The sequence below is a fragment of the Aulonocara stuartgranti genome (genome assembly GCF_965226115.1).
Source record: "Aulonocara stuartgranti genome assembly, chromosome: 19".
In the NCBI taxonomy this organism is placed as follows: Eukaryota; Metazoa; Chordata; class Actinopteri; order Cichliformes; family Cichlidae; genus Aulonocara; species Aulonocara stuartgranti.
Window position 1 is genome coordinate 8,352,701 of NC_138955.1, and position 20,258 is coordinate 8,372,958.

Here is a 20,258-nt window from a genome sequence, read left to right on the forward strand (position 1 = left end):
GTGTTGCGGCAACACCTCACTTTTTTGCCACATGTATCGCAAACCACGTCTCAGCTGTTTGTGGAGGTAAAATACGTCTGCACATGACTCCAATTATGCTCAGCCATTGTTATGAGTGCGCACGCCAAGGGCTGCCACACATTTATACAGCCGTATTTCGCACATGACTATGAAAGGCGGAAGAAGAAGTAGTTCCTTCGAATGTAGACAATCCGAATGTTATAGTTCCTTTCCACTGTGTTCCTGTTAATGATAAACTACAGATTTACCCTAAATTACTAAAATATCGATATTTTAATGTGAGAATCGATTCTAGAACATAAATGACTGGTATTGGAGGAATCGATATTTCAGGATCGATCCACACATCACTAATGAAAAGAATGGGCTAGTTTTGGATTTGCAGTGAAAACAGGGTGGAAGGTCACTACATAAGTCATAAGTCAGGTCAATTATATTTCTACTATTGACAATATTTCACCATAAAATGCTATCAAAACTTTTGGAAGCTAGAGAAATCAAACCTTGTGTGAAGAAAGTGCGCTCACTTAGAGGCACTCTACAACTAAGTGAAACGGGCGTGTTTATTGTGGAAAGTAGATACATCCCAAGAGAAAAAAAGGAGGAATCCAAGAAACTGGGAAACCAGTTCGATAGCGTATCTGTCAAACAGGGTTGATAGCATACCTGTAGCCAAATAAGGTGAGATTACGCAGTGTGGGAAGAGTCATCAAAGTGCTTTGTGTCCACCAGGTTTGTATTGTGATAGTGCGTAAAAGGCTTCACATTTTTATTTATGATATTCATACCACTAAGTGTTTAAAGCCATCGATTCTGTTCAGAGTCAGAGGTCCAGCAGACATTATTACATGTTGGTAATATGTAATAATGTCTCAAGATCACATATCGGGATCGCGTTACCAATGAAGAAGTATATTGCCGTGCGGGAGTAGAGCCGCTCCATGTCCAAGTCACCAAGCGTCGGTTCAGATTTGCTGGTCACATCCTTCGGCTACCGGACCCGAGACCTGCCCGTGTTGCAGTTCTGTGGAACCCGAAGAATGGAAAGAGACGGCGAGGAAGACCTAAAATAACACAGAGGAGGATTTTCCTTGAAGATTTACGTTCAGTCGAACTGTCATGGGATGAAGCAACAACTGCCGCGATAGACCGAGTTCAATGGCGTTCTCTTGTCGCCCGATGGGAGGATCTAAGTCTAAGTCTAAGTAAGGTAATATGTAAAACCTTAATATGATATGATGGTTAATCTTGATGTTGTGTCCTGCTGTCCATGAGATCATGTTCTTTCTCTTTGGTTTTCTCTTTTTAGGACATAATATGGCATCTACAACTTTTTACAGAATCCTGCAATTCCTTCTGCTTGGTACTTTTATACTGGGATGCTTTGTGACTCTGTTTTTTTGGATGTATGGTAAACCCTCTACAAGCTGGTTATCAGGTCCTGTAGAGTCAACAGTATCCACAGACTGGGTCAAGAACTTCTTCTCCACCAAGAGCAATAAAAACGTGACCACTGTGCTGATCTGGCTCTGGCCCTTCGGACAAACGTACGACCCATGCCTCGGCAGCTCTCTCTTTAACATTGATGGCTTCTTCATCACAGCAGACAGGAAGCACTACATAAAGTCTGATGGGGTCGTCATCCATCACTGTGACATTAGCCCTGACCTGTCCAATCTGCCACCGTTCAAGCGACCGTCGTTCCAGAAGTGGATATGGATGAACTTTGAGTCACCGACACATTCGTCCCAGCTGCCTGGGATAGAGAACCTGTTTAATCTGACTCTCAATCGAGATGCTGACATTGAAGTGCCATGGGTCCATCGTAGCAGCAGAAGGGGAAGAGGATTTTGTACCACCCAGCAAAAACAAGCTGATTTGCTGGATTGTAAACAACTGGAACCAGCAACACATACGGGTGAAATATTATAATGAACTGCACAAACACATTGAGGTTCATGCATATGGACAGGCCTTCGGGAAATACATCTCTGACCAAGACTACTTCCCCACCATCACCAGTTGCAAATTCTATCTGGCGTTTGAGAACTCCATCCACAAAGATTATATTACAGAGAAACTTTACAACCCACTCAATGTGGGGACAGTGCCAGTGGTGTTTGGCCCACCCAGGAAGAACTATGAGAACTATGAGAACCACGAGACTCCTTCATTCATGTTGACGACTTCAGCTCACCCAAGGAATTGGCTGATTACCTGCTGCTCCTGGACAAAAATGAGGAAATGTACCTCAGGTACTTTGAGTGGCGGCAACACTTTAAAGTAAAGAAGGCCTATTTTTGGGCAGAGCACACATGCCTGGCTTGTGATTACTTGCAAAGGCACAAAGAATACAAGGCATTCAATAGCCTTGATAAGTGGTACTGGGTTAACCAGAGATTTGAAGGTCTACGTGGACCTTGTTATATTGTTGAAGGCAGAGCTAGTGTGTACTAATGATGAATTCACCTATGCATTGTTTACAAAAGTCCAATCTGAAAGGGGTTTAACAGGGTCATGTACTTACTGAGTCTTTTTGAAAATATGTAGTTTTCATTTGCAATGCTAATCAAACTGTTATTTATCTTTACATACTTACACTAATGCGAAATCAGGAGTGACTTCACTCCCAAGTTAGTGTGTACGAAAAACAGCATTTGTTTTTGTCCATAGCAAGGTAGAGTCATTCAGGTATCACAGGCAATATAACATAATAATTGCTTTTTGTGCTTAAAAAAGACATTCATGGCTTATTTAGTAAGTCGCAAATATACAATAGTGGCAGTACAGATTAAAAGTTTAAAATTTTACTACTGTGTACATTTAATGCAGCCATCATGGACCCTTAGTTTCGGTCTACACGGGCTGCTCCAACTATCTGAGAGGGAAATTCCACTTGAGGAGGTGTTCCAGATTCAAATTCCGACTGGGAACTCTAAAATTCGGATTTCCAACCTCTCCAGGCACGCACCATCAGACAGATGGTCATTATGCATTTGTAGATTTGAATTGGAGATCTTTACCCTGGTGGTATCTGACAGAAGGTGTCACTGTTATGTGAGAGGGAGGTTGCTAATTAATATTGCTGTGAATTGTTTATTGTCTCTTGTATTTTTGTCACAGTGTTTTGGATACCATGTGGATGATGATGATAGCACAGCACAGAGCCATTGTACTGCAATATGAAACTCCCACACAAATTTGTCATTTCTGACTGACTGCATTAAGCAGAAAGAGCATTTAATGAGCACATAGTATATCGACTTGATTAGGCTATTTATTTGAGTGATGCACTCTCATCCCACTTTATGACTTCAGATATATAGACTGATATTGTTTCATGGTTTCGGGCAGACTTTGACATATGGGTAAAGTAAGTATTAACTAAGATCTAATGAAATTGGCTCCCATGTGAAGAAAACAGTGAAAGATGTGATCTGTTTTCATGCTTGCTGCAAGGTTATCTATGTTGTTGTATAATCATCATACCACAGTGTTGTTTGGGAGTAAGTGTCTGCATATGGAAAATGTGATTCTCGATTATTTTATTTATTTATTTATTTAAAATATAGCGTTACACCTCATCCTTGATGTGTCCACTGATGCAAAATAGAATAAAAACAGTTGTTTTCTTATGGAGTATGGTTCCAAATGTCATAGTGGACCCTGCATTCAAACAATGTAGTGAACTGAAACAGGAATTGGTTTTTTATCTGTTTTTTGGGTGTCTTCTGTCTCCTTCATGTTCTCTCTCTTTGCTTTTTTTTTTTTTGCACAAAAACAAAGAAAAGGAGCTTTAGCTTGTCTATCCTCCTGTTTAAATTTGTTCGTGGATCGCTGCTGCACCGGAGAGTAATTCTCTAGATGATATATGACCTGGTTTCCCTAAAAAAAAAACGCTGTAGTTTTAGGGGTTAGGTGGGATGTTGTTTCTCCAGAAGGTACCATTTGAGGCCAGTTCACTGAAATAATCCATTAGAAGTCAGTTAATTTTTTTTCGCCATCGTTGTATCTTGCCAGCTGCTGTGTTTTACTGTATATGTCTGATAGTGTCAAAAAGAAAATAAAGATTTGGACAAACTAATGATTTTTTCTTCTTTTTTCCAATGATGCTCGTTCATAATGTATTACATGACAAAGGATGGCTGGATTATGCTAAAACTATCTGGAAAAAAACATAATGCTTGCTTTTACACATTTGGAAATCCACTTCTATATGAGCAAGGTACCTACACACTGCTCCCTGGGCGCTGGATTGGTGGCTGCCCACTGCTTCACTGAGTGAATGGGTTAAATGCAGAGGAATAATTTCCCTAAGGGATTAATAAAGTATACATTATTATTATTATTATTATTGTTATAAACCCAGCTAGCCAGCATAACTTAGCATAAAAATTGAAAACAAACAAACTCTTGTAGTGAAGCTGAGCTCTATAAAAGCAGCACAACCATTTTAAATGGGGTTAAACAAATACCTGTTTAATCCCCATACAGCTGTTTCCCCTGTAACTATGCTAAGCTAAGCTAAGCTAGGCTAAACAGCTGCTGCCGTAGTGTCATAGCGTTTACACAGACATGACATTTGTATCAGTTGCATCTTGGCAGGAAAGCAAATAAGCTTATTTCCTAACTATTCCTTTAAATTTGTCTTATAAATATTATGTCAACATTCTCATTTTTCAAGTTAAAAATGAGAATTGGCTTGAAATATTTTGCAGGATGCTGCCTAATGTGCATTCTTGCATCTATATCAAATGTCATTTCCACACTCAATGCCCACACTGTTCTACATTGCCATGTAATGCAGGCAGCGGTATAAATAGCCATCCAAAAGCCTTGATAACTGATTGATGAGAGGGACGAGAGAGTGTTGTGGTGGTTACAAATCAATCTTCCGGCTGTTGTTAGTTACCCCATATCCTCACTGGTACTTTGGTATTTCCAGTCATCCAATACACCACGCAGAGATGACACAGTTTTGTCAAGTACCTCCACTCAACGCCACAGGTCAACATGGGTGTTGCTGAGATCAGTGGCAGAAATAATCCATCCATGTCAATTGGGGATTAATGTGAAAGTTCAGACGGTGGTGGGGAGATTGTCCGTGCCACAGACAAGGGTCACTGTCCCTAACTGTAGATTTCACATTTGCTCTGTTGCACACAATACAGAACATTTCACAATGGTCATATCAGAGATGACTTGTACCGATGAACCTGGAGGTAATTATCACTCACTTTGCACTTTGCATTTCCTTTCATCTTCCTTCTAGCCTCTATCCTAGTTTTTTTTTTTTTTAACAACCCCATTTCCAAAAAAGGAAGCTGCCTAAACTGTAAATAAAAACAGAATATAGTGATTAGGAAATCTCACAAATCCACATTTTTCACTGTATAAAACACAGAAAACTGAAAATGTTTAATCTGAGAATTTCTCCATAAGATTCTCCCAGAATATTTTGATGATATTATGCAGTCTAGACGATAACTGTTATGTTAGATGTAGTTTTTTGTAGACTGGTGAACCTCTGCCCACTTTTGAAAAACTATGCCTCTCTAAGATACCCAATACCAACACCCAAAACCAACACTGATGTGTTGCCAATTAACCAAATTAGTTCCAAAATTTCCCACCAGCTATTTTTTTAAACATTTAAATTCCTACCACACTAATGAGTGTGTGGGGTTTTTTTTTTTATAATTGTCTAAGAATCTGAAGCATGTTTACATTACACTTGTTTATTTATGCTTCACTGCTTGTCTTTCAGTAAGCATGAAGCTACCATTACAGGACGGTGTTGCCGAACACAGAAGAAAGAAGAGAAGCTTTCTAGAAGGCATGTTAGAATTTAAATACTTCCAAATGCCTACAAAAATTCTAACATTCAGCACTACACTGTCATTCGAAGTGAAACGCTAACTTTACCTACAGCTGATCCAAATACCACAAAATAAGGCAAGTCACCAGAGAACATTTCAGTGGGTTGTATCAAAGTCCTTCTTCTACAAAGTCTCCGGCTCTACATGCCTAAGAGGTGACAATTCTGTCTCCTCTTTAGTAATGCAATCAGATTTCTGGCTCTGTAGCACATCTTGTCACTTGCTCATACCATGACTCACTTTGGTGAGAACTAGAGTGTGGATTGAGGAGCAGAGTTGGTGAAGGCATTACCCCGGCATTCACGGGGCCTCCCTGAAGGGGTGTAATGTTTTGTGAGATTGTAGACTTAGTAGATTGTATCTTCCTCCCCCCAGCGACCCCCCAGTGTGGCTATCCTGTTCAGTTAGAAATATTGTGTTGAAAGCAGACTCTCCACATGGCAGAAAAGCACAGAGGCCTGCTCAAAGGGCAGCTTTCTGTGAGTCCACTTATTAACTACTGGGGCAGCTCCTCATCTCAATCTAATGGATCCCACTTATGCTGTCATCACCATGCCAACCAGCTGTCAGCTTTGGTGCAGTGAGGCTTTTGTGCTTCAGAGAGATGCAACTGTGTCGTGTTGATCTGTCTCAGTCTACAACAAGTCACCACCTCAAAGGAGCCACCAAAGTAAATGCTTCTCTTCTTCTCTGCGATCATTTGATTATTGTAAAGCCTGAATACATTAAGATAAGAGGACACCTGAGTCCAGGTCAAATAAAGGCCTATTTATTGGGGCTTGACAGGCCACATAAGAAATCTGTTGGCAGTTGCCCACTTGCTGACTTCAGAGGATTATGCGGGCAAAAAGGAATATGCAAGATCAGCAAGCTCTTTGCTTGGCAGAGTTGGCGCTGTCTGCTCTAGAAGTTAATAATCCAAGAGACAACAACCAGCACCTGCTTCCCATCAGATACAAATCAAAGCCACGATAATAAAATCACAACCATGCCTGCACAGATTATCAGATAGAGCTGCAATAAACAATAATCTCCGCTTTAATATCCAATGAATAACACTGGCGGTTGACATGCAATTTATTTCTCATGGTTTTCGTATTATGGCAACACACTCAGGGAGAGGAGTAAGAGTTTTTGTTTGGTGGAGAATATAGGTCACCTCCTCCCTGCCTGCGTGTCACATGACGACAGACATACAGAGAAGCAATGCAACAAAGATTAGAAGCTTTCGCAAGGCAGTGGCCGCACTGGTCCTACAGTTGGGTTGCTTGGTTTGTTTACATTTTGTGTGGCTTTTTGATTTGCAGCCACTGGTACTGTATGAAGAGCAGCGGGAGACAAGGATTCAATACAGTGATAACTTAATCCAGAGCACCAGACAATTTGGTGTAATCCAGTGGATCTGCTTAGAATTAAGAAGAACCTGAAGGATGCTATGACTTGAAATCAGAAATATATATACAGTGGGGCAAAAAAGTATTTAGTCAGCCACCGATTGTGCAAGTTCCCCCACCTAAAATGATGACAGAGGTCAGTAATTTGCACCAGAGGTACACTTCAACTGTGAGAGACAGAATGTGAAAAAAAAAATCCATGAATCCACATGGTAGGATTTGTAAAGAATTTATTCGTAAATCAGGGTGGAAAATTAGTATTTGGTCACCTCAAACAAGGAAAATCTCTGGCTCTCACAGACCTGTAACGTCTTCTGTAAGAAGCTTTTCTGTCCCCCACTCGTTACCTGTATGAATGGCACCTGTTTGAACTCATCATCTGTATAAAAGACACCTGTCCACAGCCTCAAACAGTCAGACTCCAAACTCCGCCATGGCCAAGACCAAAGAGCTTTCGAAGGACACCAGGAAAAGTATTGTAGACCTGCACCAGACTGGGAAGAGTGAATCTACAATAGGCAAGCAGCTTGGTGTGAAAAAATCAACTGTGGGAGCAATCATCAGAAAATGGAAGACATACAAGACCACTGATAATCTCCCTCGATCTGGGGCTCCACGCAAGATCTCATCCCGTGGGGTCAAAATGATCATGAGAACGGTGAGCAAAGATCCCAGAACCACACGGGGGGACCTGGTGAATGACCTGCAGAGAGCTGGGACCAAAGTAACAAAGGTCACCATCAGTAACACACTACAACGGCAGGGAATCAAATCCCGCAGTGCCAGACGTGTTCCGCTGCTGAAGCCAGTGCATGTCCAGGCCCGTCTGAAGTTTGCCAGAGAGCACATGGATGATACAGCAGAGGATTGGGAGAATGTCATGTGGTCAGATGAAACCAAAGTAGAACTTTTTGGTATAAACTCAACTCGTCGTGTTTGGAGGAAGGAGAATACTGAGTTGCATCCCAAGAACACCATACCTACTGTGAAGCATGGGGGTGGAAACATCATGCTATGGGGCTGTTTTCCTGCCAAGGGGACAGGACGACTGATCCGTGTTAAGGACAGAATGAATGGGGCCATGTATCGTGAGATTTTGAGCCAAAACCTCCTTCCATCAGTGAGAACTTTGAAGATGAAACGAGGCTGGGTCTTCCAACATGACAATGATCCAAAACACACCGCCCGGGCAACAAAGGAGTGGCTCCGTAAGAAGCATTTGAAAGTCCTGGAGTGGCCTAGCCAGTCTCCAGACCTCAACCCCATAGAAAATCTGTGGCGGGAGTTGAAAGTCCGTGTTGCTCAGCGACAGCCCCAAAACATCACTGCTCTCGAGAAGATCTGCATGGAGGAATGGGCCAAAATACCAGCTACTGTGTGTGCAAACCTGGTAAAGACCTATAGTAAACGTTATTGCCAACAAAGGTTATGTTACAAAGTATTGGGTTGTATTTTTGTTATTGACCAAATACTTATTTTCCACCCTGATTTACGAATAAATTCTTTACAAATCCTACCATGTGGATTCATGGATTTTATTTTCACATTCTGTCTCTCACAGTTGAAGTGTACCTCTGGTGCAAATTACTGACCTCTGTCATCATTTTAGGTGGGGGAACTTGCACAATCGGTGGCTGACTAAATACTTTTTTGCCCCACTGTACATATTTAAATGTATTACAAAAAACCTGCCCGAATTACTGACATGAAATTGTTATTTTGTGCTTAAAGCCTAACATAACACATATAGCGTAGGTAAAAAAAAATAGCATGGTGTTACATTATCCCTCAGAGGTTTGTAGATACCGCCTACATACACTGCAAAACCATGTACCAGCATCATCTGCTGATCCCAAAATGGATTTAGTACCAGAGTGTAATTCTAGATGAATTTCTTCACAAGGAGTGCTACTGGAGTTAATGTAGGGAGAAGACAAAGGGGAATAGAGTTCATCTACACAAAACTGCATTCCTGTCAGCCTCATCACTGTCACTGACCTTCCTGTGTGTGTGTGTGTGTGTGTGTGTGTGTGTGTGTGTGTGTGTGAGGGATTAAACCAGTGGGTCGGGCTGGTGGTCTTCCCAGGCTATTTTTATGAAGATGTCTGCTCCCCTGATCCTTTGGAAAACTGATCGGAGCATATGTTCCATGATTCAAATACAATTAGTCAACCGTCAATCAAAGACGTAGGTGAATTTAAATGTTTAAACGGGTAGGAAAGAACGAGAGGAGTAACAAGAGTATCGCTATTAGCAGGATGGTCACCATTTAAACTGTCATTACTGCTCCTCCTCTCTTATTTTGCTGGGGATGGATTGAAGGCCCACAAGCACGCAGCTTCACCCTTCTGAAGTGCTGCCAAGGTGCTCTCAATAGCCACTGAGAGGTCCTGGCAATATAGTTCAGTACCTGGCAGTCACAAAGCTGCTGGCACCTACTTCTCATAAGCCATCTGCAACTGCTTGTGTGTGTAGGAGGCACTGACAAAGGCCACAAGTGTGTCCAGACATGTTACAGCATCCAAATGACTAACTATCTCTGCTGTGGTACCACTGTCCAAGCTGATAATAGTGTGTAGAAAAGATTTAACATTTTCAAGCTCAAATCTTCTCTTTTAATGTACTGTCTGTATACATGTGAAACTGATTTGGAAGCCTTACATTATTTATATGGTGGTCAGTCATGTTTCCCAACAGTAATCTTCTTGTGCTAAAGTTGCAAATCTCTGCTTTTTTGCATTCGGGGGATGAGACAACAAAGAATAAATCAGTCCAAAGGCTTAGAGATCAGCACACCATCAACTCCCTTAAAAGGTGCAGAACGATGCAGTGAAGTATGCCCATTCTCCCCGGAGATCACTGCTAATAAGAGGGCCTGTATTTATAGAAGAGCCCCCCTAGTGGATACCCCATAATCCTGCCTGACCCCTTTTCATCCCTGCCCCATCCCTGTGCCTCTGCAGTCTCTGGCTTCAGTCTCATCCTCACCCTGAATCAACTGAGGTAGAGAACTCTTTAATACAACACTGTTGTTTTTTTCCCCTTTAAATTATTTTTGAAAGAAGGGGAAATTGCTTGTCCTCTTTACTTGCTTGATGAGAAAGAGGATAAATTGCCTGGACTATTATTACTTTTCCCTATCTCTCCTGTTCTTCCTTATTGTTCATTTTTTTATCCTTCTGCTCTCTTTGACCTGCAGCTAAGAAAAGCAAATAAGATGCCCACCAGCGAGCGTTTAGACTGCCATTACTGCAAAGACTCCCTGCTGGGGAAGAAGTACATAATGAAAGATGACACGCAGTACTGCACTAAGTGCTACGAGAACTTGTTCGCTAACAACTGCGAGGCATGCTCCTTACCAATCGGCTGTAACTGCAAGGTAAGGAAGCAACAGTGTAGACAGTGAGAATAGTGTAGTGCGAGATGAGAATGTGAGGTTAGTGGTTTGAGTCTGTAGATGAGAAATGTGGAAGGATTTCAGTTTTAGAGCTGTTAAATGAACCATTAGCCTTACAGAACATCAATAATAATCACATGCAAAATATTTGCAGGATCTCTCCTATAAGGATCGTCACTGGCACGAGCAGTGCTTCAAGTGTGGCAAGTGCAGCCGCTCTCTAGTGGAAAAGGCCTTTGCCGCCAAGGATGATTTGTTGCTCTGCACTGAGTGCCATGCACAGGATTACTCCTCCAAGTGTACCACCTGCAAGAAAACCATCATGCCAGGTACATGCAGTGATGATGGTACTGGATAATGTCACCTGAAAGCTAGATCATAATATAGTGTTAAATATATATTCAGAGGTTATGGCTAAAATTTAAGGATAAGGCAGCAATGAATTGGTGAAACCTCTTAAAGTATCGACTTTGAAGCTACAATGAACAAAAAGATATGCCTGGGAAAATCTAAATTCAACAAGTTTTTATTACACACATTTATTACACACATTTATTTCTTATTGGGGAAAAAAAAGAGTTCAAAAGACTAGAATTTCTTCCTTTGCCTAAAATTCTTTCCAAGATTATTTCAGTTGCATCATCCCCTCCCTGCAGACAAAGCAGGCCAGCTTTGGGCCGCGGTGTGTTTCTGTCATAGAGGGACCATATGCTGACTAAGCTGCTCTCGTCCCGTGTGCCAGGTTCCCGCAAAATGGAATACAAGGGGAACAGCTGGCATGAGACCTGCTTCCTGTGTCACCGCTGCCAGCAGCCAATAGGAACCAAGTCCTTCATCCCTAAAGACACCGGTTACTTCTGTGTGGCCTGCTTCGAGAAGCAGTTTGCATACCAGTGCTCCGCTTGTAAGAAGGTAGGGTTACAGCTGAGTGGATTACGTGTATTGAGTGCTACAGTAAATCCCCCTGACTCTGGCATTTTTGTGTTAGTCACACTGCAGGGAGGAGAATAAAGAGAAGAAATGGGAATAGCACTGTATGTCTCTTTTTGCTAAGCGCTCTATTTCTCTTGCTTGTGCTTCTTCTAGGCCATCACAACAGGTGGGGTGACCTACCAAGAGAAGCCCTGGCACCGCGAGTGTTTTCTGTGCATTGGATGCAGAAAGCAGCTGTCAGGCCAGCGCTTCACCACCAGAGAAAATTACCCCTACTGCCTGGAGTGCTTCAGCAACCTATACGCAAAGAAGTGTGTGGGCTGCACCAAGCCCATTACTAGTGAGTTTTCATTCTACTCACATTTAAGCTTTTAAGTTTGTGTTGTCGAGGGAGTGTTAGCAACACAAGGTGATGATTTTACATTGACATAAATGCATGGCTCTCTGATGCATGCAGGTCTGGCAGGAGCCAAGTACATCTCCTTTGAGGAACGCCAGTGGCACAGTGAGTGTTTCACCTGCATGCAGTGCTCTGTGTCACTGGTGGGGCGTGGCTTCCTCACCCAGCGTGACAACATTTTGTGCACTGACTGCGGGAGGGACAAATGACCTTTACATGCCAGGATCACAGCTCTACCCAAATGACAACAACGCCTGCTGTCTGATAGAAATACTGTGGATCTACGAAAGTCTCGCACAAGAATGCCTTGCACATAAAAAGCCTTCAAGTGTCATTATTTTAGTGTGTTTGTTTTTTCTTAAAAAAGAAGACATTATCTCTTGTATGTCACTCACACACACCCACACACAGATTTTAAAGTTAATCTGGCATGTATGTTTTTCTTGATGACAAAGCAATCATTAGCTGTCTGATGCAGTTTATTGTACATCTGTTGTGCCTAGATATAAACGTATCCACACTAAAGAAACAATAAATGATGCATGATTTTTGGATTTGCCTCAGGTGAAATATGTCTTGCCATATAGATCTTTTTTAGTACTGCTTTTGTTCATCTCATCATAACTTAATCTGCTCCGGGCCTTTTGTATATTTAACTCAAATTCCATAGTGAGGACAGAGGGCACAAAGTTCACTGTAACAGATATAGCTGCGGTGGTAGGTTTTTTTTCTGTTTTTATGACCACAGTGTCTTCTCTTAGTCATCCTTGGGGCAATCATCGCTATAAAACAATCCCCCTTGCTGTGTTTCTGTTGCCTCTTGACCTCATCACACCCATCTCACGGACATTGTAAACAAACTCAAACAAACCACGATCAGCAGATCGCTTCTGCTTGTCCATTATCCACTGACCAAAGTGACCGCTTCAGCCCTACGCGCATACCAAGAACACAAGAAGCCGTAACTGTGGCCACCTCAAAAATATCCATCTTCTTCACCATGAACTTGTAAAAGTTGGTTTTCTTGGTGAGGCTGTTGGATGAGTTGTGTAAGTGTCCTCACATGGCAGGATGAGCGGTAAAAAATGCTGACATAGATTTCCTTTCAGGATATAGTCACATGGGGGGAGTTGTAACTTTTTTACACTTCATAAACTTGTAGAGGAATTAGAGGAAGGTTGGACAACAGAGAGGTAGGAACATCTTACTGTGTTTAGCTTTGATTTAAGCATATATCAGTGACTTTTGAAAGAACTCCTTTTTCTTCTGCTTGAACTGCATCCCATTATTCAACATTAATACTTTTTTGCAATGGCTTTTAGTGCCTTCAGACAAGCTCACATATATGAAAAACGAGCAGTCTCAAAAGAGGACAAATCCTGCATCCAGTGCCTTGAGTGCTATGACCAAAATGTTTACATAGGGACTAAAGATGCAACAGTCCAACACCTCATTCTGACAAGCAGCACAAATGGAGACAAGAGCCCTGGCCTGACCAAAATCAGAGAAGGTAGGGCAAGAAAACTAGGCTCAAGCAACTCTGTAAATCAACTGAGGGCAGTCCCACTTTTCAACCATCTGCTGGTCCTGTGGGACCGGAGCGTTACTGCCCTCAACATGTTTTCCTTAGAGCCTGTTCCTGCTCTGAAGAAGATCCAGCATGTGTCTTTGTTTGAGGTGTGCGACTCATTGCTCGCATCGGAGGGGACGTGTGTGCAGATGGTGACGTCTTCCAGCCGCAGGAAAGTGCTCCGGATCCATGTGGTGGGAGTGGACAGGTGGGAGGTTGTAAAGGAAGTCTCTGTGCTCCAAGACCCTGTGGCCTTGGCGGTGGATGGTGCAACTCTGTGTCTTGCCACCAGTGACAGGTACCTCCTCTGTGATATTCAGACTGGCAGCTGTGAGGAGCTCTTTCCTCATAATCACAGCAGGCAGCATGTTATCGTTACCTCACTGGGAGAAGGAGAATTCCTCTTGAATGGGCCCGAATTTTTAGGTAAGAGCTGCCAAAATATCCAACAGGCTTTACATTCATGTGCCATTATGCTTAGCTTCTAAAACAGCTCATTTCATATCACTCATAAGTCATTAATCCATCTAGCCAGAGGATATTTATTTTGCCAAGATATCATTTCTCCATTCTCATCCCTCAGGCATGTTTGTGATGAAGACAGGGATATGCCAGCGCCCTCCCCTTCAGTGGCCTCAGGAGGTGCTGGCAGCCGGGGCATGTTTCCCTTACGTCCTAAGCCTGCAGCCCGAACTGTTGTCTGTTTACAGCATGTTGGATCAGCAACGCAAACAGACTGTGAGTCTCACTGGAGCAAGGGGTCTACTTTCCACTTCAGGTAAATCCAGCGACATCAGTTTCTCATCTGATCCAGGTCAGATTAATCGCAAAGAGCCTGCTTTTGTTTTTAAAAGACGTAGTCATGTTTGTCTCAGTTTGCTCAGATATAGTCAGTCGTTCTTGCGCCTTCTGAGAGTTTCTAAAAACCAAAAGCAAATGTCCCCTCAGATGGTGTGTTAGTGTTCACAGAGAGAGACATTTTCAGCCTGAGCCTGGTGCCATTCGAAGAGCAGATCCAGGCACTTGTAAGGCACCAAAGGGTTGAGGAGGCCTTATTGCTGCTGGAAGGGGCTCAAAGCCGTCATCCACTTGACTCATACAAGGTGAAACAGAATTTATAGGCACACTGAAGGATGCAAACTCACATCACACTGATTTTAAAATATAGCTTTGGCGTTATCAGGTAGCCTCCAAATCTTTTACTTTTGCTGCCTGCTTGTGTGCTGCTGTAGCTCCGGCTGCTTTGTACAATCATATTGACTTTCAGATTCATGCATTACAAACCCAACTAGCAATGCATAATATGGTTTGAATTTACCATTGATCAGACTGTCAAAGCATAGACTTGTTACCTTACAGAGAGTATACGCAGGTATATTCGATATCGATGAATGCAACTGAAGGCAGCAGATGGCGTTTGACTTTTAGCGTAATCTGTGCCACATCTCAGCTTACAGGTTAAAGATGAAGAGGCTAATTAACACAATCATGAATCATAGACATTTCCCATTTTTCTGCTACTTGTTTTTCTTGAAGTGTAACATTTTAGCCTCAAGAGAGTCACAGTGTCTTCTGCCTCAGTTATTTCAGTTCACATATTGGTGCGTTAAATATGCTCATACAATATGTGCCTGGTTTAAAAATAAGACTATTTTCCCCTCGCAGGAGCTACAGAAGGCCATCACTTGCCTGGCTGGATTTGCTCATTTTTACCAGGAGGGTTTTTCCCAAGCCAAAGATCTATTCATGTGAGACCAAACTCCCTCTCCCATAACAAAACACTCCAAAATACATGCTAAATAAATCTCAGAACACTGCTTTAACCCTTTAAGACCTACCATAGAACCAAGTTCGCCAGAGCTTATATTATATTTTTACATGCTGTGGAGCCATTTTTGGGAGCATTTCAAGTTGCTATACATCAATACAACCATTATAGCCCAAACTTTAATAATATGTCTGCATTAGGTGCATAGTAATTACATAAATTGCAAAAAAGTGCAATAAACTACAAAAAAATTGAAAATCGTTTTTGTTTTTTTAACATATATTTCTAGTTAGAGAAATTTAAGAGGCTTATCCCTCAAAACTGTAAATACAAAAAAGTTACACAAACTAGTTTCCCACCACAGGAAATTTATTTTGAGTGTCTTCATAGTTTTATTTTTGAAATACACCAATTTTTATATACTGCAGGAAAAACGAAAATAAATATTATAGTGCAAATTTGCAAAATAACAGCATATGCATCAAAATAAACTATTTCCAGCAGTGCAATATGAGTCTTAAGCATCCCAGAAACGACACAGAAAGTCATAAAGTCAAACATAACTTTTTAAAACACATAACAAGTAAAACACAAGCTCATAAGGCCCCGATCGTAAAAAACTACATTTCCGCAAAATGACGTCACTTCCGGTTTCGGGCAGGTCATGCGGTCATGTGATAGTTCGCGCTGATGGAGTAGGAAGTGTTACAAACAGCTGATGGATCAGCGAAGCGTGTTTCTGGAATATCATGTTTTTGTTGCTGCAAGTGATTTTTATGCAGTTTTTGCAAAGCTATATGTGGAAGGAAACTGTGACCTAGGACAAGCTGATGGCATAAGATGTAAGTACAACTCCTCCAGTTTCATATGCAAAAAAAATTATTGCGCTAGCTTACTTGGTTGCAGAGCTACCGGGATTTAAAAATAGTTACGCAAAACAGAGCGTGCCCGCTCCGATCGGCTGTAAAGGGTTAAAGATGTGTACTTTCTGCTTCTTCCATATGTAAAAATGTATACTTATTACCCACTTGAACAGTAAAGGTGAGCTGGACCCGAGAGAAATCATCCGCCTCTACCCGGATATGTGTCTCAGCGAGGACTTTCAATCTCATCTTGATCAAATAAACAAGGGCAGAGATCTCCAGGTGCTCAAGAAGGAGGACAGAAACAAATTTCATCATTACCTGGCCTTCCTGGGAGATTTTCTCAGAGCAGTAAGGGGGACAGAGAGAGGCCTGAAGTGCAGTAAGGAAGTGGACAGCACCCTCCTGAGGCTGTATGTAGAAATGAACGATGATGAAAAACTCCAACAGCTTGTTGCTTTTCCCAGTAAGTGCAGTCTGGACCTCTGTGTCCCTGTTCTGGAGCAACACCACAGGTGAAAATGAATCATTATTAGTTATACAAATGATCTGAAATCACACCTATAAATCTGAATATTTTGCTTAGGACACAACCATGCTTTTGATTTTAGATTATTTATTTCAGATAATTTACTTTTTGAGAATCGTTTTGACTTCTTTTCTTTTTTTCTTTGTCTTTTACAGATTTTTTGCTTTAGGTTCCCTCTACGAAAGCCACGGGCTGCACACTGATGCAGTAAAGGTACACCCCCCCCCCCCAATCCAAAAAAACATCACATATGTTCACACAAACTTGATGTATGAAAGCAGTGTATTTTAACTGGTTGTATTCTTCCAGACTTGGGTGAAGATTACAGATGGCTTGTGTAAAGATTCTTCCTGCTCAGATGTATATGGACACATCGTGGCGACTCTCAGTCAGCTCAGAGACAAAGACACCGTGTGGGCATTTGCAGATTGGACTTTACAAAGAAACCAAGAGGTGCCTTTTTCATTTTTCACACTCACTACCAAACTGCAGAGGGCAGAGTTGTACAATACAACTATGTATTGCAGACATAGAAAAGTGACAAATTAAAGGAAAATCTGAATTGCTTTGTCTGATTGGTGGAATGGCTTCTTCCAGGACGTTGATACCCTCATCTGCAGTAGAGTCACTCAATGGTTAAATACATATGAAACTGTCTGAATCACCTGCAGTGACCTTTAAGGTTTGGTAGTGCATTGAACCACTATCATCAAAACACCAAATGAGGGGTTATCTTTAGAAAGAATCATATTCCATCCCTCCATCAGAGTCTGAGAAATGCTAAATAAATAAATGGTAAAGTGCATTAAAGCTGCTAAAGTGATTCATGGTCCCACTCCCATGCTTTACTAAGAAACAGTGAGGTGTTTTTTTTCCCTTTAATCTGTCTCTGGTCTACATAAACCATATACTGTATATGTGGACATCAACCAGTGATTTATGTACTCCTGTTTTGAAGCCTTGAGCTGATCATTTTGGCTGTCATCGTCTTGTTTTAAAGAAACTGAAGTTGATGACGGGTGTGGCAGATATGATTGAAAAACCAAGGGCCACTTTGTGCTCATATGGTAGCAATTTGTCAAACATAAAGTCAGTGGCAGAGCCAGAGGTTTTTTTTTATGTTTAAATTCTTGTTTTAAATGCCGATAAATCCCATAAGATTATTGGAATATAAATGTATCTGTGACTGTATACGTCAACAGCTCTAAATGGCACCACCTTTTTTGTAGAAATTGCCTTATAAACCAATTTGTAGTGATTAAATACATTTTACTTTATTTGATAAAGACAGGTGTGCAGATTTTCATCAAGCGCCCACCAGATGGTCAATTTGAAACACAAGATGTCCTCACATTCTTGGAGACGTTTCCACTGGCATTGATTTTCTATCTTGAGTACTTAATCCATGATTTAAATAGCGAGGTGGGTACACCAACAGCTCCTTAATCTAATAACCTAAATTAAATGCGCAGACATGATTGATGTAATCTGCCCCCAGGAAGAGAGCCATCACAACCGTCTGGCCCTGGCATATGTTACTCAGATGCTGCAAAAGGAAGATGAAAGAGTGAGGGTGACCAGAGGGAAGCTGCAGCAGCTGCTATGGGAGTCCAAATTCTATAACATCTCCACAGTGTATGGTGTGTGAATTAGTTTGCGTATTAAAATAAATCATTGTGGAATTAGCAGCAAGTTAAAGTAAACGTCATGATTTTTAACTCATTGCAGACAGAGTAAAGTCAACAACCCTACACCCAGAAAAGGCCATTCTCCTTGGTAGGTCTGGTGAACACTACCAAGCACTGCAGATGCTTGTACATGAGGAGAAAGACCTCCAGGCTGCAGAGGCCTACTGCTGCAGGGCAGCCCAGGACCAGGACTCACAATTCAGGGAGGTCCTCCTGCTCACTCTTCTCCAAATCTACCTGAGCTCCAAGGATCTCACAGGCGCAGCTGTGGATCTTCTTAACAGCCAACCTCATGTTTTTGCACTGGAGAAGGTACTCCAGCTCCTTCCTGAGTCCTGGTCTGTTCAACTGGTCTCTCAGTTTTTAGTCGTATCCCTCAGGGAAACCTTCCACCAGAGGCAGATGGTGAGATTGCAACAGGCTTTGGCCCAGGCGGAACTCCTGAGGCACAAGGTCACTTGGGTGAGTTTAATGATACAGTTCACATTTTTACTGCAGTGAACACTGAATTTCTCCTTTTTCTTTATGAGCCCTGTTGCACTTTTACTCTCTCGTCTGCAGATGCAGGTCTCAAAAACAAAGTTCAGAGTGGACAAGGAGCAGAAATGTAGAGTTTGCCAGAGAGAACTTACAGAACCACACTTTGTCCGTAACCTGCGAGGTGAGGTGGTGCACATAAGCTGCATGGGCTACTCTGCATTATAACAACAGACTTTTTTTTCTCACTGGACTTTTAAGAATCTCATTCATTTTTTACATTTCTGCTTCCAACCTGATGATTGGTCTGATCATAGAGCCAGACTCTACCAGAATCAAAGTCAAGGACAACTTTGCTACTAAGATTTAAAAAAAAATGTTTAAACAAAGGGATTCAAACTGGAAAAGAACAAGCAATGCAGTTTTTGCAGGCAACCATTTTTAGACAGATTGTAGACATCAAGAGCAATAAAGTCAGTTGAGAAAAACCCTCAGGGGTGTATATTCACTGATCAGACAGTGGTATTTTACATGGAAACCACCTGTGGTCACCCTGATGACCAGAAGGAATATGGCCGTCCTCCACTGCTGTATATATACATCCCTGCCATCATGGTTTCCACTGTGTATATTTGTGTACACAGAGCTGGAAATAGACAGTCAACAACCGAGAGGCTGCACGTGAGAGACTTTTTTTATTCAGCACAAGCATTAATAAACGTTTATTACACCCTGAAATAGAAATCACAATTGCAGGTTTAAAACTGGAACGTAAACACTGTGGTCAAAGTTTTGAGTCACTTTAATTTAATAAACTAATTTTACGAGCAAGCAAATGACATGTCTGCACCATCTATAGAATATTTTTTCCCCAGCATCATTCCTGTATCATTAGAGAGCTTCCAAAAACTATCACACAAACTCCAGTGCGTCCACATGTACAGCATGGAAATCATCTGAACACTTAAACATATATCATTAAAGTCATAAAGTATTTGTCTGTTTGTGCTGTAATTTTGTCATTAAGGCTAACCATAGCAATTTCTTTATTCTGATGCATTTTGAGATAAGCGCTCAGGAGACGCCTAAAGCAGCAGCACTAACTCGGGCATGTGGTTGGACTGCTTAAGGTTTCAGCTGGAGCTGAGTGACTAATTGTAGTACAGATAAATGGGGGGGGGGGGGATTTCGTTGTTCTCACTGCAGGTCTTAAAGTTCATTTGATGTTCCACAATGTTGGTCTTAAGAAGCGTTTTGGGAGCGTAGCTAGGATTAAAGGCTACACGAATAATACACTTGACTTAAGCTTTAACTTGAAAAGTGTCACCCTGGATGGATA

At 41.7% G+C, this 20,258-nt stretch overlaps 2 protein-coding genes and 1 pseudogene across 3 annotated transcripts; all 3 read left to right on the forward strand.

Annotated features, from left to right (window-relative positions):
- Positions 1 to 204: 204 nt before the first annotated feature.
- Positions 205 to 3,313, forward strand: LOC309696173 (4-galactosyl-N-acetylglucosaminide 3-alpha-L-fucosyltransferase 9-like; annotated as a pseudogene). The gene has a single exon. The product of its transcript is annotated as a 4-galactosyl-N-acetylglucosaminide 3-alpha-L-fucosyltransferase 9-like (transcript).
- Positions 3,314 to 10,185: 6,872 nt separating this feature from the next.
- fhl5 (four and a half LIM domains 5) lies at positions 10,186 to 12,576 on the forward strand. The gene is made up of 6 exons (XM_082517278.1): positions 10,186 to 10,297; positions 10,494 to 10,673; positions 10,846 to 11,020; positions 11,434 to 11,603; positions 11,778 to 11,964; positions 12,082 to 12,576. Exons 2-6 carry the CDS (start codon positions 10,512 to 10,514, stop codon positions 12,231 to 12,233), a joined length of 846 nt encoding a protein of 281 aa, XP_082373404.1. The 5' UTR covers positions 10,186 to 10,297; positions 10,494 to 10,511; the 3' UTR covers positions 12,234 to 12,576.
- A 626-nt stretch (positions 12,577 to 13,202) lies between these two features.
- Positions 13,203 to 19,915, forward strand: LOC309695451 (transforming growth factor-beta receptor-associated protein 1). The gene is made up of 11 exons (XM_082516114.1): positions 13,203 to 14,020; positions 14,178 to 14,372; positions 14,543 to 14,697; positions 15,260 to 15,342; positions 16,399 to 16,740; positions 16,910 to 16,967; positions 17,064 to 17,207; positions 18,042 to 18,176; positions 18,253 to 18,394; positions 18,483 to 18,904; positions 19,004 to 19,915. The coding sequence occupies exons 1-11, from the start codon at positions 13,336 to 13,338 to the stop codon at positions 19,145 to 19,147; spliced, it is 2,505 nt and encodes an 834-aa protein (XP_082372240.1). The 5' UTR covers positions 13,203 to 13,335; the 3' UTR covers positions 19,148 to 19,915.
- Positions 19,916 to 20,258: the final 343 nt, after the last annotated feature.

Bases quoted from the DNA above. Each gene is read 5' to 3' on its own strand.
- fhl5 (XM_082517278.1), top strand. From the start codon at position 10,512: ATGCCCACCAGCGAGCGTTTAGACTGCCATTACTGCAAAGACTCCCTG. The intron at 10,674-10,845 runs GTAAGGAAGCAA...AAATATTTGCAG, and splicing joins CAATCGGCTGTAACTGCAAG to GATCTCTCCTATAAGGATCG. The intron at 11,965-12,081 runs GTGAGTTTTCAT...TGATGCATGCAG, and splicing joins CTGCACCAAGCCCATTACTA to GTCTGGCAGGAGCCAAGTAC.
- LOC309695451 (XM_082516114.1), top strand. From the start codon at position 13,336: ATGGCTTTTAGTGCCTTCAGACAAGCTCACATATATGAAAAACGAGCA. The intron at 14,698-15,259 runs GTGAAACAGAAT...TTCCCCTCGCAG, and splicing joins ATCCACTTGACTCATACAAG to GAGCTACAGAAGGCCATCAC. The intron at 15,343-16,398 runs GTGAGACCAAAC...CCACTTGAACAG, and splicing joins CAAGCCAAAGATCTATTCAT to TAAAGGTGAGCTGGACCCGA.